The 18,329-nt window shown below is 35.7% G+C and overlaps 4 protein-coding genes across 6 annotated transcripts; 3 read left to right on the top strand and 1 right to left on the bottom strand.

The window, feature by feature from the left end:
- Window positions 1-438: 438 nt before the first annotated feature.
- Window positions 439-3,034, top strand: LOC106389513. Of its 2 annotated transcripts, XM_048775955.1 has the most exons (8): window positions 439-557; window positions 699-758; window positions 832-1,049; window positions 1,141-1,263; window positions 1,357-1,479; window positions 1,558-1,680; window positions 1,752-1,982; window positions 2,080-3,034. In XM_048775955.1, exons 2-8 carry the CDS (start codon window positions 710-712, stop codon window positions 2,818-2,820), a joined length of 1,608 nt encoding a protein of 535 aa, XP_048631912.1. In that variant the 5' UTR covers window positions 439-557; window positions 699-709; the 3' UTR covers window positions 2,821-3,034. The 2 variants fall into 2 exon arrangements, with proteins under 2 accessions (XP_048631912.1, XP_022554952.2); XM_022699231.2 differs by having other exon boundaries at window positions 530-758.
- Window positions 3,035-3,314: 280 nt separating this feature from the next.
- On the top strand, window positions 3,315-6,393 carry LOC111213710 (protein SON-like). 2 transcript variants are annotated; one of them, XM_022715527.2, is made up of 6 exons: window positions 3,315-3,494; window positions 3,865-4,046; window positions 4,142-4,413; window positions 4,504-5,250; window positions 5,330-5,497; window positions 5,585-6,393. In XM_022715527.2, exons 2-6 carry the CDS (start codon window positions 3,917-3,919, stop codon window positions 6,251-6,253), a joined length of 1,986 nt encoding a protein of 661 aa, XP_022571248.2. In that variant the 5' UTR covers window positions 3,315-3,494; window positions 3,865-3,916; the 3' UTR covers window positions 6,254-6,393. The 2 variants fall into 2 exon arrangements, with proteins under 2 accessions (XP_022571248.2, XP_048631911.1); XM_048775954.1 differs by lacking the exon at window positions 3,315-3,494 and adding an exon at window positions 3,549-3,755.
- On the bottom strand, window positions 6,267-8,624 carry LOC106389512 (protein MCM10 homolog). Its single transcript, XM_013829785.3, has 11 exons — window positions 8,341-8,624; window positions 8,109-8,277; window positions 7,966-8,040; window positions 7,656-7,896; window positions 7,464-7,588; window positions 7,358-7,391; window positions 7,225-7,271; window positions 6,987-7,124; window positions 6,860-6,924; window positions 6,720-6,783; window positions 6,267-6,638 (listed from the first exon to the last, which is right to left on the bottom strand). Exons 1-11 carry the CDS (start codon window positions 8,438-8,440, stop codon window positions 6,506-6,508), a joined length of 1,191 nt encoding a protein of 396 aa, XP_013685239.2. The 5' UTR covers window positions 8,441-8,624; the 3' UTR covers window positions 6,267-6,505.
- Window positions 8,625-15,417: 6,793 nt separating this feature from the next.
- On the top strand, window positions 15,418-18,101 carry LOC111216263 (auxin transporter-like protein 2). Its single transcript, XM_048775951.1, has 6 exons — window positions 15,418-15,826; window positions 15,926-16,111; window positions 16,230-16,342; window positions 16,477-16,660; window positions 16,960-17,057; window positions 17,228-18,101. Exons 1-6 carry the CDS (start codon window positions 15,668-15,670, stop codon window positions 17,937-17,939), a joined length of 1,452 nt encoding a protein of 483 aa, XP_048631908.1. The 5' UTR covers window positions 15,418-15,667; the 3' UTR covers window positions 17,940-18,101.
- Window positions 18,102-18,329: the final 228 nt, after the last annotated feature.

Here is an 18,329-nt window from a genome sequence, read left to right as displayed (position 1 = left end):
TTTTAATCTCTTTTTCTTAGTTATTTACTTTCTTTCAATTTTATTTGAAAATATTATCTGTATTATTTGAAAATTATTTATATGTTCAGTACTTTAACTAAATTTTACGAGTCTATTTATATCTTTAATAAATGATTTCATTTTCTAACTAGTATGATTTAATAAAATATAATTAATTATAAAGAAATTGAACCGAAATCAAACTTAAACTCTCTCGATTCCTAAATATAATCAAAATTTTATACTAAAATAACTACAATAAAGTTATTTAAAATAATATCTAATTTTATACATATAAATTAAAATAGTTTATAATTCAATAAAAATTTGAACCCAAATACTAACTAATTATTATGAGTTATTTATTGGTAAATATTAATTCCCGTGCTCACAAGTCACAATCACCTAGTAATAATTAATAAAAATGTGCAGGCAAAGAAGTTGTTGGTAACGAATACGATAGAGGGATAATTGATGCGTTTGGTCGGTATGTTTAATAATCTGTGAATCAGAATTTTCAAAAAGAAGGGGGTGTTGCCAGAACTGACCAAGTCAATGTGAGTGGCTGCTACAGTTGGATAGACATCAATTTAATATTTATGTCGTCTGATTGTTTTTGGTGTCAGCTTATTAAACAGAGATTTTAAGCCCATGTAGAGATTTTAAGCCCTCTCTCTGTGTTCTCTTCTTGATCACAGGAACTCCGAGGATGGATTTCTACAATTCAAATAGAGAGAACAAGTATGGCAAAAGAGCAGGTCAGTTTTCTTTCTTTCTTAGTTTAGATTAGATGTCTTGCAACAAACACTCTAAGTGTTAGTGTGTGTCCAGGATTCTTGGGTCACAAAAGTGCTAGCAAGAGCAACCCCTCCAGCCCTCCTCATCCCACCGAGGCTCCGCCGGTGACACACTTCGGCATAAAAAGATCAGAATCAGAGTACGCCTTCCCAGTCTCTGATGACCATACCACTCACTGGAAACAACAACAGCATGCTTCTGAACGTGTCCCTAATTCCGGCCATCGGCCTCCTGTCTACAGACACAGCACGGTACAACTACTAATACTACTACTCTTTAATGTGTTTGATTTACACTTCTCTTTCACTTGTCATGGTTTGATCCTTTGTTTTAATACTCCAGCCCGATCGTCCTAGAGAGAATAGTAAAGAAAGAGGGGAGGACATCTCTTATGAACCTGATGCTGATGTGACCCCAAGGAGCAATGCTTCTATGAGCCCCTTTCGATCTTCCAGAACCCGCACGGTATTCACTCGTTTATGCTCTCTTTTGCATTCTTCCATATATGAGAAACAACTGAACTACAACGTTGGGGGTTGTCTGGTCTGTGATTTGCAGCCTGATCGCCGTAGGAGGTCTACCGACTTTAGCAGAGAGCTCTACGAGAGAATGTATGAGGCACAGGCCAATGTGAGCCCCTTTCACCCCTCCAGAAGCCGCTCTCCAGCTCCCTACAACATGGTACTGATCCGTGTGTTTAACATTCTTCTTCTTCCCACTCAGAACCAAAATAAGTTGTTGTTCTCTTTGTGATTGCAGCATGATCGAGAAAGAGACTACAGCAGAGAAAGGTACGAGGCAGAGGGCCATATGACTTCACGGAAGAGCGCCCCTTCAAGTCCATTTCATCCATCCCAAAGCCCGCCACACACAAGAACAATGGTAGGTACACCAAACTCTTTTTAAGTCCTTGTTACTTAAAACTCAATTCTCTGATTTTTCTCTTCTGGCAGCCTGTGAGATACCAGAAAGGGAAAGATCATTTTGAGGGGATGTACGAGGCGGATGGAGAAGATGTTACACCGGGTAGCAGCCCACCCATGAGTCCTGTTCATGGAGCCACAAGCCGGTTTCCACCACCACCATTCTACTCTTCCAGCGACGACGAAGACAACCATTCCACCTACCTCTTTCCAGAGATTGCAACTGGACATCGTTCCAGGGGCGTCTCAGGAAGCAACACGGTGCGATTTTCCTCCGGAACATCTGTTGAATACCTCCAAAGTAAGCTCTATGAAATAAAACGCTCAAATGCCAAATAACGATTTTCTTGTCGTGCAGCCAGTTCACTACAAATACCAGATCACTGCGACCGAAACCTACGAGCAAGACATGCAGTTTGAGCCGCCCGAGCTGCCTGACGAGGCTGGAAGCTTCACTATGCAGGAGATCACCAAAATGCGAGGAATTGATAGCAGCTACAAGGCAGGAAAGGAAGAGACACAGTTGGTGATCTCCGAGGCTTACGTCTCCGTGGCCAGTTACAAGGTGCGGCAGAGTGTCTCCGCCACGCTCCAGACCATTATGGACAAACAAGGAGATATCGCCGCATCCTCAAAGCTGCAATCCAGTTCAACAAGGTCGTTTTACCTGGAATCCCTGGCCACAGCAGTGATGGAGCTGAAATCAACAGCACTGAGAGACCTGACGAAGGCCCGTGTGGCGGAGATCGAGGCGGTGGTGAAGGACATGGACTCGGTTAAAATTGATGTCTCTTGGCTCAAAACAGCAGTCAAAGAACTGGCCGAGGCCGTGGAGTGCTTTGGGATGTACGACGCTGCTAAGATGGAGAAAGAAGAGTGCAATAGGGGGATGAGAGAGGGGAAGGTAGAGATGAAGGAGCTGAGGGAGGAGTTGAGGAGGAGGGAGAAGGAAACAAAGGAATGCAGAGAGAGGGTGACGGAGATGGCGGGTAGGCTGGGGAAGCTAGAGATGAAGGATTCGAGGGTGACAAAGAGTCTGGAGCTGTTCCAGAGCAAGGTCCACAAATTCGACGGCGAATATGTCCTTGCAGAGATCTAAAGATACCACCAATGTTTCTTTCTACATCCAACGGGAAAATTTACTAAATTAAAAATTATTAAAAGTTCGGTGTTACGTTTTTAAAGTCCTAGTAGAGAGTCTATTTCTGTATTTCAGAGCGTGAGGAGTGATCGATGTGAGCTTATCTTATTTGGTTGTCAATGATTTATAACCAAATTCATTTTCTCTCTTCAATAATTTTTTGTGTGAAAAAGTCGTATTTTAAACCACGAATATGTAAAAAGATAACACTTACTTTAGCTGCTTTAAGGTCGTACTTGAATACAGAAGATGTGAAAGAAGCAACCAAATGAAAATGGTGTGAGAACACAACTGAAGTTTCCATGGTCGTCTTGACCTTTAAGATCTTTGATTCCTTACCTCTTTGATCCGTAGATCTTTGACAAGTACTATACATAATATATAAATAAAAAATCAAATGGCGAATTGACCAAGTCTCTTCTGAAACTTATATAGTTTTTTAGTGGCGGTCAAAGTCAGCGAAGTTGCCAAACAGTGGAACCAATCTCATCATACTAGAGGTAGTTCCAATATATATATATATATACACCTCCAGGTATCATTCTCATTCTCTCTCTCTCTACCTATAAGAAGATATAATCATTCACTTATTCTTCAACTGGCATCTTTCTCCTCCACAAAATTACTTACAGGTATCTCTATCCATCTCTCAGTTGACCCATTTCTATACTTTTATACATTTGCATGTATACTATTGGTTTGCAGATTAATTTGAGAATATGATCTTTCACCAAAAGCATTTAAAATTGTGTGGTGGGAAAACATAGGAGATTTTTCAAGGGATCAACATCATAGTCGATCTGATTAGTATCGTCTCTTGTTGTGTGATCATTTATTAAACCAACTCATAGAAGATGGATAATCAATCTGACTCTGTAGAATCATATTTTTCTGTAAAAAATTGCACCCTATCAAAAGCGTTGACTCCCTCTTGTGTTATGTACTTCGATGGGTCTCTAATGTTTCAATAGATCTGACCACTGTTTTGTGTATTTATGTCAGGTTCTGTCTTAATCAAAGAGATTGATCTTAGAGAGTTTTTCAAGTCTGTGAGATGGAAATGGTGTCTGGAAAAGTGGTTCAAGGTTGCCCCAACGCAGGCAATCCTTTCCACGAGTGTACTGCAATCTGTTTAGAGATATTAAACTCCGGAAATGTCCACAAGAAGGAAAAGAAACTCTTTGGTACCTATGAGATTTAATTCTATTCTATTTATATAACTTGGTAAGAAAGCTATCATCAAGAAATATATCTCATGAAACATGCTAACTTATGTCAGGGTTTGGTAAGAGAACTCCAGGCAGGGACACTCCTTCAAGCAGTCCGGCTCGTGGAAGCAGATCGCCTCTTGCCAGCTATTTTGCCAAGAAGAAGGTTGAATCAGACACTTCACCTTCCACTGATCATACCAATGGTAACTTCTTCAGCCGCTTGTCCCCGCTCCAGGGACGCCCGTCCCAACTCAAGAACGAGCCTACAAACAATATGGACTCCCTCCCTATGTCGCCTTCTTTGGCAGGATACTCAGGGGGAGACTATTTTGCAAGGAGGGTAAGTGTCATTCTTGGCTAATGCTAAGCACTCTCCTTTTTTTGTTCCCTGCCAGAGTCTCACTAATATATATGTTGGTATTCCTTCCAGGCTGATCAGCGTGGAGGTGAGGATAATGATATGTACTCTCCAAGGCCCTTTGGAACTCAGCCTAGGACGCCTGAACACCCTCTTAGGACACCTCGGCGTAGGCCCCACACACCCAAACACCGCTCTGACACTAGTCCGTGGGCTCACCAAGAGGACCCTATTTCACTTGAAACAAGGCCGAGGACCCCTGAACGCGTATCCAACACCTCTGATACTAGGCCTATGACGCCCGTACATGACTCTTCTGCAACAGCAAGGCGGCCCCAAACGCCAGAAAATAGGATGAGGACGGAACAACATAGAGGGAGGTCACCTGAATTCATGGCCAGATCCCCGGGGCCAAGGTCCAAGACTCCAGAGCCTCAGCCTACCTACTTTGAACCATTGTCAAGGACTCCGAAACAGCGCTCCAAGACACCTGAACCCAGCCCTAGAATTCCCCAAACTCACCCCATATCCCACAGATCCCTCGACAGTGCAGCTTTTCAAACCCCCCGGGCAGCTGAAACTAAGCCAAGAATACATGAAAGTAGGCAAAAGACTGCAGTCCAGAAAGGAAAGTCACCTGACCGCAGGGAAAAAATCTCACAAACGTCTTCTGAGATGGGTCAAAGATCATCTCAGGCCTACAATTATCTTGGGAGCAAAGCTGAGTCGGTTTACATCGAGAATGACGATGAATCGGTTCTACTCTATCCGGAACTCATTTTGTCACCTCAAGAAAGGCCACTATCTAGACCCATTACGGTACTGCTCTTTACCATCTACCTTCACAAATCTTCACATTTCTGCACATGCTAATAACATTTTTGGCCTCTTGTTTCAGCCTAGTCGCCGTGGATATGAAACTCCCACCAAACAGGAAGAACGTTTCGATCAGTTGGATGAGTGTGGGAGCTCAGATGACGATAGATTTTCATTTGTGGATGATGAACACGACGATAACTCTATTTGGCGTTACCCTGAGATCACACCAAAATCAGGAAGCACCACGGTATGTATATCCCTCATCTCATCTCATGCCTTTCGTGTTAATTATAGAAACTCACCACACAACAAATGCCTTGTTGTCTTGTTGCAGCCAGTGCATCACAAATCCCGAAGCAAACAAGATGAACCGCAGAGATTCAGTCTAATACTTAAGGAGAATGAAACAAGAGAAGATGTGCAGTCCACTCAGTCCGAGTCTATCGTTTCTGTGGGAGATTACAAAGTCAGAGCGAGCGTCTCAGCTACTCTTGAGCAAATCCTAGACAAGCACGGTGACATTGCATCTGCTTCAAAACTACATTCGCTTGCCACCAGATCCTACTACCTCGACATGCTCGCCTCCGTGGCTTTTGAACTGCAGACGACTCCCTTAAAGCATCTCAAGGAGTCCCGCGTGGTGGAAATGCTAGCGATTGTTAGAGACGTTGAGTCCGTGAAAATCAAGGTAGATTGGCTCAAGCCCGTCCTTGAGGAAATCGTTGAGGCGGTAAAGCATTACGACCAGCACGAGATGAGCGTAATGGAGAAAGAGGTGTGCCAAGGGGATGTGTTGCTTGTGAGGCAAGAAATGGAGAAACAGGGGAAAGAGCTGAGGGAGAAGGAGAAGAAGTTGAGGGAGTGGAGAGAGAGAACGACAGAGATGGCTGGGAAGTTGGGAAGTCTGGATATGAGAAAAGCGCGTCTCGACAAGAGATTGGCGTTTCTCAGTTCCAAGGTGGACAAGTTTCAGGGTGAATCTCTTCTTCAAGACATCTTGTGACAAAACCAATTACTTCTTCGGAAATTATTTTGTTCTTATCAACCATATACACAAAGTAATTAACATTTGTTTTGGATAGAGCGTTTGTATCAACTCTTCTCAACAGTTTATAAATGAACACAAAGAATGGTAGAAAGACATACCATCTCAAATCCAATATAACAAAAAGGAACATTTCTTGTATGAATGGGAACAACAATCCTTTATCTCGACATCCAATGATGTGCCTATTGGCTAAAGTCCGCTGAGGACTCATTCTTCGTCGGAGCTGCAGAAATCTAGGACCATCATTTTCCCGGTGGCAATCTCAGGAGTATCCTTCTTATCACTGCCGTGCGCTTCTCTCTTTCTCTTTACTTGCGTTTCTTTTGCATTAGACGCTTTCCTGAAGAGAAATATCAAGAACTTCTAATTTTGAGATACACAACTCGGGAAGAAGATGACAAGTCAAGAAAGAGGGTAGTACCTCTTCTCTACAGACTTATTCACAGCTTCAGATTTCTTGTCAACGTTCTTCAAAGCCGATTGTTCTGTAAACCCAAGATCAGATCTTATAGATTGTATAATTGTATCAAAAGGAGAAAGAAAGAAGAAGAAGAAGCATACTAGCCATCTCGTTCAGGAATCGTATTCCTTGTGAGTGTACATTAGGCGTCACTTTATCTGCACCACTGCATGCATACTCACCATTATATTTGGCATTCAAAAAAAACTTAAATGAGAGTTTCCCAACCTTAGAGCCTTTCGGAGACCTTCCACTGATAGTACTCGAACAGGCTGATTAGCCTTTTTGTTCCCACTTCTATCTACTGGTGGCTCAACTGTGTAAATCCCTTGGGATTTTGGGTCTCTGAAAGACGTTCTCAAGTTTCTGAAACAAGTTAAAAAAAACAAAAAAAGCTTAAAACTCCCAAGAATCATGCAAATCCCCCCACTCAAGGTAATGGCCAAACTCGGTAGCATTAACATACCCGCCTTTGAGTTCACTTCTCATTGTAGCAAATTTGTCTGATGCATTCTGTGCAAAACAAAACAAAACATGGTTCATTTGCATTGGTGGCAGAAAAGCAAGATGAAGGCAATATAGGGAGAGAGGATGTGTACCAGTTTATGATTCTTGCAGAATGCTCCTTGGCGTCTGAAAATTAAAACAACTCAAGATTAATAAACAAACTAGAGAATGATACGCATGGGCCAAGGTAAAACTTACTTGTTTACAACAGAGGTACAAGTAGTTCCATCTTTCCGCTTGGCTGTGCAGACTCCATAATCAGCGGACACTCCTAGTTTTACCATTTGTTTAGCGGAGTTGACACTTAACGAGAAGTCACTTCCCTGCCACAAAGAGAATAAATCCATCAGTGGTGAATGATGGATTATCATTTTAGTTAAATGCGCTTACCATTTTGTCCTTGCGAAGAGAGGAATTAAAGAGACCGAAAACAGATGCTGCCTTTTCTGTCTCATTCTTCTTGTAAGCATCACCAAACAAGAACAAGGAGACAGTGCTGTTGTCGTTTAAGGAACAGATTTTCCAAATGCAATAACTCTGGCCTATAGAGCTTGTTCTGGGTTGTCCTTTCTCAGTTAGCACTCCCATTGTGGCCCAACAACCAGAGAGTTTGTCACCCATTAGCAAGTTCCTACACACAGTCCAAGAGTAAGTAAGTAAGTAAGTAGTGCAAGAAACCAACATATACGTTTGGACTTACTTGATTGTCGGCAATCGAACGAAACGAATGTCGGAGAAGAGATCACTAATCTGTGCAGGGCTAAGTAATTGATTCCTACAAAAAGAAACCAACAGATACGTTTGGACAAGGAGCTAATAGGAAAAGGATTAAACTTTTCAGACCTTAAGCGCAAGCCAGAGAACTTTTCAATGTCGCATTTAGGTTTATTGGTGAGTTTAGGGAGAGGTTTGGGGTTATAGTCAATGCAATCTTGAACGACACTTCTGAAGTCAGACAAGTCCGCCTGACCTCTACGACGTTTGGGGGATTCTTCTTCATCCGTCAAATAAACTGCACAAAGATCGATATTTCAATAATGAGATCTACTCTGCAATCGATTGATCGGAGTCTCACCGGGTGGGGCGGAAGGAGAACCGGGAGGAGTTTCGAGAACCCTCTCCTCGTCGTCAAGGGACAGAAGCAGATCTAGATCCTCTTGGTTCTTGTTTTCCATTATCTCCAGAAGCAATCAGTTGTCTTGATTCAACATCAACCAGACAAAAATCTTCTCTTCTGGTTCTGGTTCTGGTTCTGGAGCGTGGGCGGGAGTCTCAATCGTATTGCCGCCGAAACGCACCCCAAATAAAACAATGCAACGGCGCCGTTTTACGTTATGTTGTTGTATCAGTCCTTGCTCCACGTGGAATGTTGACCGGTGTACCATAATGCCAAGTAAACCGAACATAATTTGCGTGACGGGACTGTCGGCATGCCGTTTTCTTTCTTTTTTTTTTCCCATAACTTTTTTTTTGGGTTAAATGTTACTATTTTCGTGATTTTATAATGTTGCGTACACTTTATTATACAGAAATTAGAAACTAAAACAACCAAATTAGAAACTAAAACAAAAAAATTGGAATTGGAGAAAATTTTGCTTATTGTAGAATCCTATGAAAATAAATTGATAAACTGATTCTAAGAGTCTAAAGTAACATTTAACCCAAAAAAAAGTATATAGATAGTACTTTTAAAATCTTGTGTTATGAGTTAAATGGTGAAAAATACAACTCCTAATAACACCAATTTTAATAGACTTAAAAATTCATTAAACTCTATAAACTTTTTGAAAAACAAAAGATTTGTGTATAGAATTATTAAATCATCAAACCAATAACAATAGATTTTAACGAGAATATAAGAATCTATAAACTAAAATAATATTAGATTCAAGAAATTCTAGCAATCATTATAAAAAAGTTTTTCTTCTATTCACCCCTTAGATCTATGGGTTCATCAATAAAATGATAACAAACAAAAATAAATCATATTATACTTATGAAAAAAAATAAAAAATAATCACAAAATAATATTAATTGCCGAAACAATGAAAAAAAAACATTAACATTGTTAACGCTGTGCTAAAACTAAATCCTAGCCATCTACAAAACTCTAAATTCTAAGAACCCTTTGATTCCTAGCGTTTAGGGTTCAGAGCTTGGAATTTAAGGTTTATAGCATTGAATTTGGGGTTTAGAACAATGTCAAAGTTTTTTTTTAAAATTGGTAATTAATATTATTTTTCTAGTTATTTTTATATTTTTCATAAACAGAACACGACTTGACAATTTTTATTTTGTTATTATTTTAGTGGTTAACTCAGGGGTTCAAACCAGGGACGGACGTAGGTATACGGGTATGGGGTCACGTGCTCCCTACTATTTTTTATTTTTTTTTGAATACGTTACATTAATTTGATGAAATTATTTGTAGTTTACTAAATAAGTATAAAAAGTGCCTCCAATTCAAAGTTGTTTTTGTTATTTGTAACAGTGTGCCCCCGGCTAAATCGTGTCTAGATCCGCCACTGGTTCAAAGAGAAGAAAAACCCTTAATAGTATAGATACACAACTACAAAACTTGCGTTTGATTCATTTTTATTTGAAAAGATCAACCGGATATGAGGATTCATGATTAAGTGGAGCAAAATAAACTTGACTTTAACCGGTACTTTCAAATTAGTTTGAGTAAAATGCCATGAGTAGTTGTTTACTGGGTTTCGGTTATTTTCACAAGCTGTAAACTAGTTTTCAAATTACAGGTTTTGTAAAAATAATAATAATAGTAGATGTTTGTGGGAAACATAAAACTATTCTCTTTCAAATGCTTGTAGTTTAATCTTCTCTGAAAATTGTCTGGTAAAAAGAGGTCACAGGGAAAATTGAAAATGATTGTGGTTGATGACAAACAATGGGAATATAAATTATGATGGAACATCATAAGCTTTTCTGTCTTTATGGTTAGTGCTAAAAGGCGTGGCGCAGGAGGCAATATTAACATCTACGGGCTCACAAAATTTGATTAAAAAGGAGCTTTTGGTTTGACCATGTCTAATTAGTTTCAGACAAAAGAGAACAAACTCATAAAGTTTTGTTCATAGTTACTGTTAAGAATTAAGATAAATAAACTCTTTACACACACACACACACAGAACTAAAACTAATTCTCAGCTTATAAAGAAAAGAGTGTTTACGTATTTCTATAAATAAAATGTTATTTTTTTAAAAAATATATAAAAAATGTTAATGTATTCCGAATAGTATAACATTAGTATTTTTAAATATAAATTTTTTATTTTTATAAATATAAAAATAATATTTTTTTTAATACAAACTAGGACTGAATTGGAAAAAAATATATTTAATAATAATATTTAGAGTCATATATAAAAAAGGTAATTTTTATGTTTATTACATTGTTGGTACCATTATTCATGTTTACCACCACTAAAATGACATTTTGAAAAAAACTAATTTCATTAAGTGGCATTAGACTCTTATGCCATTACCCTACATATATATAATAAATAAATTATAATTTTTATGTTTTTGAATTATACCTTTTCAAATTCAAATTTTTAATAATATTTTTTGAATTTGTTTTTCAATTTTTTTTTTGAAATCCGAAAATTATTTTTAAAACTATTTTTTATTTAATTAAAATGTTTTAAGTATTTATTTATATATTTATTAGAATCTAAATTTTTACATTCCAAAAACTTAACTCACCATTCTACTCTAAACTCTAAGTCTATATTAGTTTACCGGTGATAAATGTCTTTTTTTACTTTTTTAAAATGAGTATAAAAATGGTTAAAGTAACCACGAAAAATGGTATTATGAATGTAGTATTTTGGTATTTTTTTATATAAAATAAAATGGAGAAGAATGTTTCTATGTTATTTTTGTATATTTGAATAGAATAAGTTTAATCATAATATTTTTCCACCAGAAATTTTATTCAAAAAATGGATTTGAAGAATTCAAAATTAAGAAATAGTTACTAGATTTGGTGAGATTCATTTTTATCTTTTTCAGCATCTATAATTTTAAATTTAAAATGAATGAAATATATTTAGTTGTTAATAACTAAAAATCATTAAATTTTAGGAAGTTAAATGAAAATGTAATTTTAAATCAAATATTTGAGAGTTTTTAAGCAAAATGAGAAAGAAAATACAAGATAAAGAGTTTATGTGTAAGAAATGAGAATGATATATTAAATAGAATTAAAAGACATTGAAAACCTGGTTTTTGATATTGGTTATTTATGATGGTTGATGATATTGATGATGATGGTTTGCAACTAAATAAAAAAAATGGTAATGACGTTTGAGGTATTATATATTAAAAAGTTTATAATGATATTTTTGTAAATAATTAATATGTTCGACTAATAATGTCGACAAAAACAGTTTTGTGTCTGGAAATTTTTTTTTTGGAAAAATCTCAATAAAATAAGAGGTAAAAGACTCATTGCATGTTCTTTTGTCATTATTTCTACTTTCTAGCAATGGTGTTTTTGTTTTATTCTATTAGTCATTGAAAAGACGAACTCATTATGAAATATGATGCTATAAGGTCGTAAATAATGAATATGTCTAATGTATATGAAATGATGCAAAACAATGAATTTTAAATTCATCTAGCTTGCTATATATATATAATGAGTAATGATCATTATTATCATCAGGAGTGTATTTTTGTTTTTGACGTCAGGAGTGTATATTATCAATAATTATGTTATAGTTTCTAACATAGTATTAGCATCAGAAAAACACCTCAATGAGGTCATGAAAAGGTTTACACCTCTTAATTAATAAAATAACAAACTAAGAGCACACAGCTTATTAATCTGACTCATAAGGAGAATCTAAACAAAGAAACAACGATCACTTGGAAAAAGACAGTAGACTTTCATTTAACTTGTTTTTTTTGGTAAATTACATTTAAACTGTTTTCAAATAAATATTTTATTTTGGGGTCAATGGATTTGCAAGGAAGATAGATATTATACGCATTAGCAGACAAAATATGTCTGTTTTTGAGACCAGATTAACCCGCTGAAGTGAAGAGGTTGATGTCTGCCCCGGGACTGTTAGCCACAAACATGATTGTACCGATTTTTTCTCAAGTTTGAGTTGTATTATTGTAAAATGCTCATTTGGAAAAATATTAATTAAAATTATGTTTTTTGAAAAGTAATAATATATTATAATAATATATACTCATTCTTTAAATTTATTTAATTATATATATAATTTTTTTACACCTTTTCAACATGCAAATTTCATTTCTTTTTAATAGAAAATTTTCCTTTTCATTATTTGGTGACTATATTATCATCAATCAAAACTCAAATGGATAAAATATGTGTTATAGATCAAAATAAATAAAGTGCTGACATATATGCATATTAGTCTACGGAACAAATTAAGAGTTACATCAACTGAGAACAATAATAAAAAAGAGAGCACAAATTTCATAGAGGGGAATGGGGCATGTGAGAAAACATTTTTCTTTGAAACACATCCCCTATATATTAAAAGAGATGCATTACAACATATTTTTGTAGCCACATGTCATCACCACAATCATTCTTAGAATCCTTAGAAAAATATGTTGGTCCATATAAATATATAATAAGCTTTTTATTAAACTAACCAAATATTAATCATAAATTTTCTTCATTGTTTCCTTAAATAAAAATCACGGAATTACCTAATGTGGCTAAGGTATATATGATAATTAATGATTTTGAAAAATAAAGATTTGATAAAAATTAGTCTATTCTCTATCATTTTTTAAAATTTTAACTTATTAAAATAAATTAAACAACCACATTAACTATATAATAACAATTTAGATTCTTTTCTATATGTTATATTTTGAATTTTTAAAAACAAATATAAATGACTAAAGTTGTTAAAAATCTCACATTGAAATTTTTTTGATCCATGGTTTAAAATTTATGTTATAACAAGATACAAATGATTACGAAATTACATAAGTAGAAAATTTCATTTAATAAATATTATATATATATATATGTATATTAATATTTTTTTAAAAATAAATTATATACCATATAAAATACATAAGTATTTTAATTTTGAATTTGCTTTGAAATTTTTTGATAAACATTTTGAACAATTATTAACAACTTAATATTTAGATTTTAAACTTTTCATTGAATGTTTTAAAATTATAAATTACTAAAACTATTAAACATTCCACAAATGTTTTATTGTTATCATTGATTTAAAAAAAAAATTGTTATAAATAAATACAAATGATCAAAAATAATATGAGTATAAAATATTTTTTAACAGATGTCAATATTAAAAATATACTATATACCTATGTTAATATCATTTAAACTTAATTTTATACCATATAAAATAGAAAAAAGTGTTTGTCTGGATTAATAAAATTTATTTAAGTATTTGTATCAATTTAATTATATACGTAATAGTTACTAAACTTTTAATTATTCAATATATATTTATTATTTCATAATATGTAAAAAATACATAATACTTAAAAATAATTTATATATAATGTTCATCCCGCGTAAGGCGCGGATCTTAACCTAGTAGAACATAAAAGCGAAGTTCCCTCTTATTATAAAAAAGCGACCACGCTTGTTTTCTAGCAATGATTCGGTCTACTTTATTAATATTCTCTCTTCTTTTGTAATTTTATTTTATCCTATCTATTTATCGTGTACCTAAAATATATCCCAATTATCCATGCTTCTTGATTTCTACCCTGGTACATAAAACAATAGTAGGGTAACATGTTTTCCGTGATGTTTGATCATCAGTGAAAATTGTGAAATATCAAGTGTGAAGTTTTCTTTATGCAAACATCCATCTAAGTGATTATTTTGTTGTTGACAGCCCATTATTTTCAGCTGTAAATGTAGTAGTGCAGAGGGAGGGAGTACATTTAAATCATCCAACGGTAGAACTAGATCAATAAATACAAGTACATAATTCTATAAGCAACATCGATATTTACAATCTTTGTTCGAAGCATGGGAGAATATTAATGTACTACATTGCAGATTTTTCTTTTTGTTTTCGTTTCAAAAATATAAATATACATTTATAAAAATTTATATCGTATCATTGATACCAGACGAGTTATGATCATGCGAAAGAAGATTTATAGATATGAATATATGATGCATTTGTAATAGTATAATATACTCAACTCATAGCCAAGTGAAAATGTTTTAACTTAACGAATAGGCATAGCTTAAAAATAGTGAACGAATCATTTGCTCGAAAATCGAAAGCGCACTCGTGCGAGCAAAAAGTGTCTCGCCGTTAAACCATGTGATTAGGCTAATTTGTTTTGATATTAATCTACTGATAAAACCATTTAAGAAAACAACAAACAGAGTTAAAATAATAAAATAGAGTCACTCCTGTTTTCATTCCCAGCTTATGATAAAGCGGCATTGATTTTCAATTCTTTGATTTTTTTGTGTTAGAAATCTTTCGACGGAGACATTATTCATACTTACTCCCTCATTTTCATAAAGTTACGTATTTAAAAAAAAATCATTTCAAAAAAATCTATTTTTATATTTTTAATGCATGTTTTATTAATTAATTGTAAACTTCAAAAAGCTTAATTGTACTCCTGGATTTTTATTAGCTTAAAGTTATAGAAAAAACAAAATCACATAAAATTATGCAAGTTTAATGTGTTTTATTAAAATATACGAAAAATCTAAAATATGTAACATTTTGAAGCGGATAGAGTATTTTTTTTTTGTTTTAAAAGAGACTTCAATTATGCACATCCCATTTCCATGATCAAAATAACACCCTATTTTGTAGTTGATCAAAAAAAAAAAAAAAGCTCCCTATTTTGTAATAAATTCTCATGATACTGAATACACTATTCTTTAAATAAATTTTGGATACTTTGGCAAATAGTCTACTTTAAAGCTTTTTACAGCAAAAAAAAAAAAGAGAGAGAGAGAGAGAGAGAGAGAGAGAGAGAGAGAGAGAGAGAGAGAGAGAGAGAGAGAGAGAGAGAGAGAGAGAGAGAGAGAGAGAGAGAGAGAGAGAGAGAGAGAGAGAGAGAGAGAGAGAGAGAGAGTAGTATATAGTATAAATTTGATTCTATGTTGCAACTCCCAAAACAAAATCTCTCACAAGTAGCTATCAAGAACAAAAGGAAGGGGAGTTTGCTTGGTCTTTGCTCATCATCCTCTTGCCTTGAAATACTACTTCCTGTCTCCCTCTCTGTCTACACACAATCACACTCTTATATTCTTTTTTTCTTTTGAACTTTCACTCTTCTATTCCTTTATCTCTATATATATTATCTAGTGTCTCCTCTCTCCATTCACTAGTATTGGTCTCTACACAAAGAGAAGACAAGCAATGGAGAACGGTGAGAAAGCAGTGGAGACCGTTGTTGTTGGGAACTATGTGGAGATGGAGAGTGAAGGGAAAGACTCAGACATGAAATCTAAGCTTTCCAACTTGTTTTGGCATGGCGGTTCTGTCTATGATGCTTGGTTCAGCTGCGCTTCCAACCAGGTACGACACCTATACTGTATTTTGTAGATGATAACAAAAAAATTTCCGTTTTTATACTCTCACTTTGTGTAACTTGATGAATTTGTCTGTTTTCTGTAGGTGGCGCAAGTGCTGTTGACGCTTCCATATTCATTTTCACAGCTAGGGATGCTGTCAGGAATTCTGTTTCAGCTCTTCTACGGCATCTTGGGTAGTTGGACTGCATACCTCATCAGCATTCTTTATGTCGAATACAGAACAAGGAAAGAGAGAGAGAAAGTTAACTTCAGAAACCATGTCATTCAGGTAACAGTATCAAATTATTCTAGTTAGTTCTTTTCTACATCCTGTTTCATTTGAAAACATATATATATATATATATATATATATACTAATTACATGGATTTTTTTTTACAATGTGAAGTGGTTCGAGGTTCTTGATGGATTGCTTGGGAAGCACTGGAGGAATGTCGGGTTAGCATTCAACTGCACCTTTCTTCTCTTTGGATCTGTCATTCAACTCATAGCTTGTGCCAGGTACTTACTAGAAATCATCCCAAATTCTTTATTGATCGGTAAAAGAAGATTACAACCCAGATATATATATTTTTTTCTTTTTTTAATGAGATCGATGATGTTGTGGTTTTAATGAACGATGAATGAATGTGCAGCAACATATATTACATAAATGACAATCTGGATAAGAGGACATGGACATACATATTTGGGGCATGTTGTGCAACCACAGTCTTCATCCCTTCCTTCCACAACTACAGGGTTTGGTCTTTTCTTGGACTCTTGATGACCACTTACACTGCTTGGTACCTCACCATTGCCTCCATCCTCCATGGTCAGGTAAATTAATTACTGAAGGAACTTTTTATGTTTTGGTAAGTTATACGGTTAGATAGATTAGCTGGTGATGTTGTAACTTAAGGGGACTCAAAAACATCAAAAAAGTTGTCTTCTTCCTTGTGTTTTTGGCCCTTTTGTTTCAAGCAACATGTGGTTGGGACCACTTTTGCCCAACCCTATATACATTGGTGTCAGACATGGTTTAATGCATCAATGATGCATTACTTATAATAATACAGATATATGAATCAGTTTGAGATTAATAATATATGTAACAAACAATATTGGTATAATAATAGGTAGAAGGAGTGAAGCATTCGGGACCAAGCAAGCTGGTGTTATATTTCACAGGGGCAACAAACATTCTTTACACATTCGGTGGCCATGCTGTTACTGTGTATGATTTTTCTTTTACCTTCTTAGCCCCACTAATCCATGTATCGTAAGGGTATAATCGGAGTTACAGAGATCGATGAAAAGGACCACTCGGTTCTTTGTTTTTCTATTCACACATTTACTTCAATTAATTATGTAAACTGAATTTGTGTTCATGTGTTGTTGGAGCAGAGAAATAATGCATGCGATGTGGAAGCCGCAGAAGTTCAAGTCTATTTACCTGTTTGCGACTCTATACGTTTTGACGCTGACGCTGCCTTCTGCATCTGCGGTATATTGGGCGTTTGGCGATTTGCTTCTAAACCATTCAAACGCATTCGCTCTCCTCCCAAAGAACCTTTTCCGCGACTTTGCAGTGGTACTCATGCTCATCCACCAATTCATCACGTTTGGGTTCGCCTGCACGCCTCTATACTTCGTGTGGGAGAAGCTGATAGGCATGCACGAGTGCCGGAGCATGTGCAAGAGAGCCGCCGCGAGGCTTCCTGTGGTTATACCCATCTGGTTCCTGGCAATCATATTCCCTTTCTTCGGTCCCATTAACTCAACCGTGGGATCACTCCTCGTCAGCTTCACCGTCTACATCATCCCTGCACTGGCTCACATCTTCACCTTCCGCTCATCCGCTGCACGTGAGAACGCTGTGGAGCAGCCGCCGAGGTTTCTAGGAAGGTGGACGGGAGCTTTCACCATCAACGCGTTCATTGTAGTGTGGGTGTTCATAGTTGGATTTGGGTTTGGTGGTTGGGCCAGTATGATAAATTTTGTTCACCAGATTGACACATTCGGACTTTTCACGAAATGCTACCAGTGTCCTCCACCGGTAATGGCTGCACCTCCTCCGATCAGTCATCCTCATGTCAACCACACTCATAGCCTTTGAGAAACAATGAGCAGACACGGTTGGTGTATTTCAAGGAGATAGATTCGGGTTCGTTTGTTTAGATCTTTACCAAGGCTCTTTGTTTTTCAATTTTGGTCGTCAGTTTTACTATGCATCTTTCATGTTTGGAAATTAAAGAGGACAACATCGTATCTTTCTTTTTTTTTTTGGTCAAAAGGACAACATCGCCCAAAATACTCCTAACGATTCGACCCGGCAAACTCTTAACTAAAAAACTGTATGAACGCTACGAATACAAAGCAAAGAGAATTGTAGATTCATTAGCAAAAGTTGAATAAAAGAACACGGCTATAACAAGGTACAAATTTTATTTCTATGGGCTTAACAAAAAAGCCCGTAAGTTTTTTTCTCATGCATTCGAAGTCAAAA

Source organism: Brassica napus, chromosome A3, assembly GCF_020379485.1.
Source record: "Brassica napus cultivar Da-Ae chromosome A3, Da-Ae, whole genome shotgun sequence".
Taxonomy (NCBI): domain Eukaryota; kingdom Viridiplantae; phylum Streptophyta; class Magnoliopsida; order Brassicales; family Brassicaceae; genus Brassica; species Brassica napus.
Note: the sequence above shows the minus strand (reverse complement) of the source record. Positions and strands in the feature narration are given on the sequence as shown.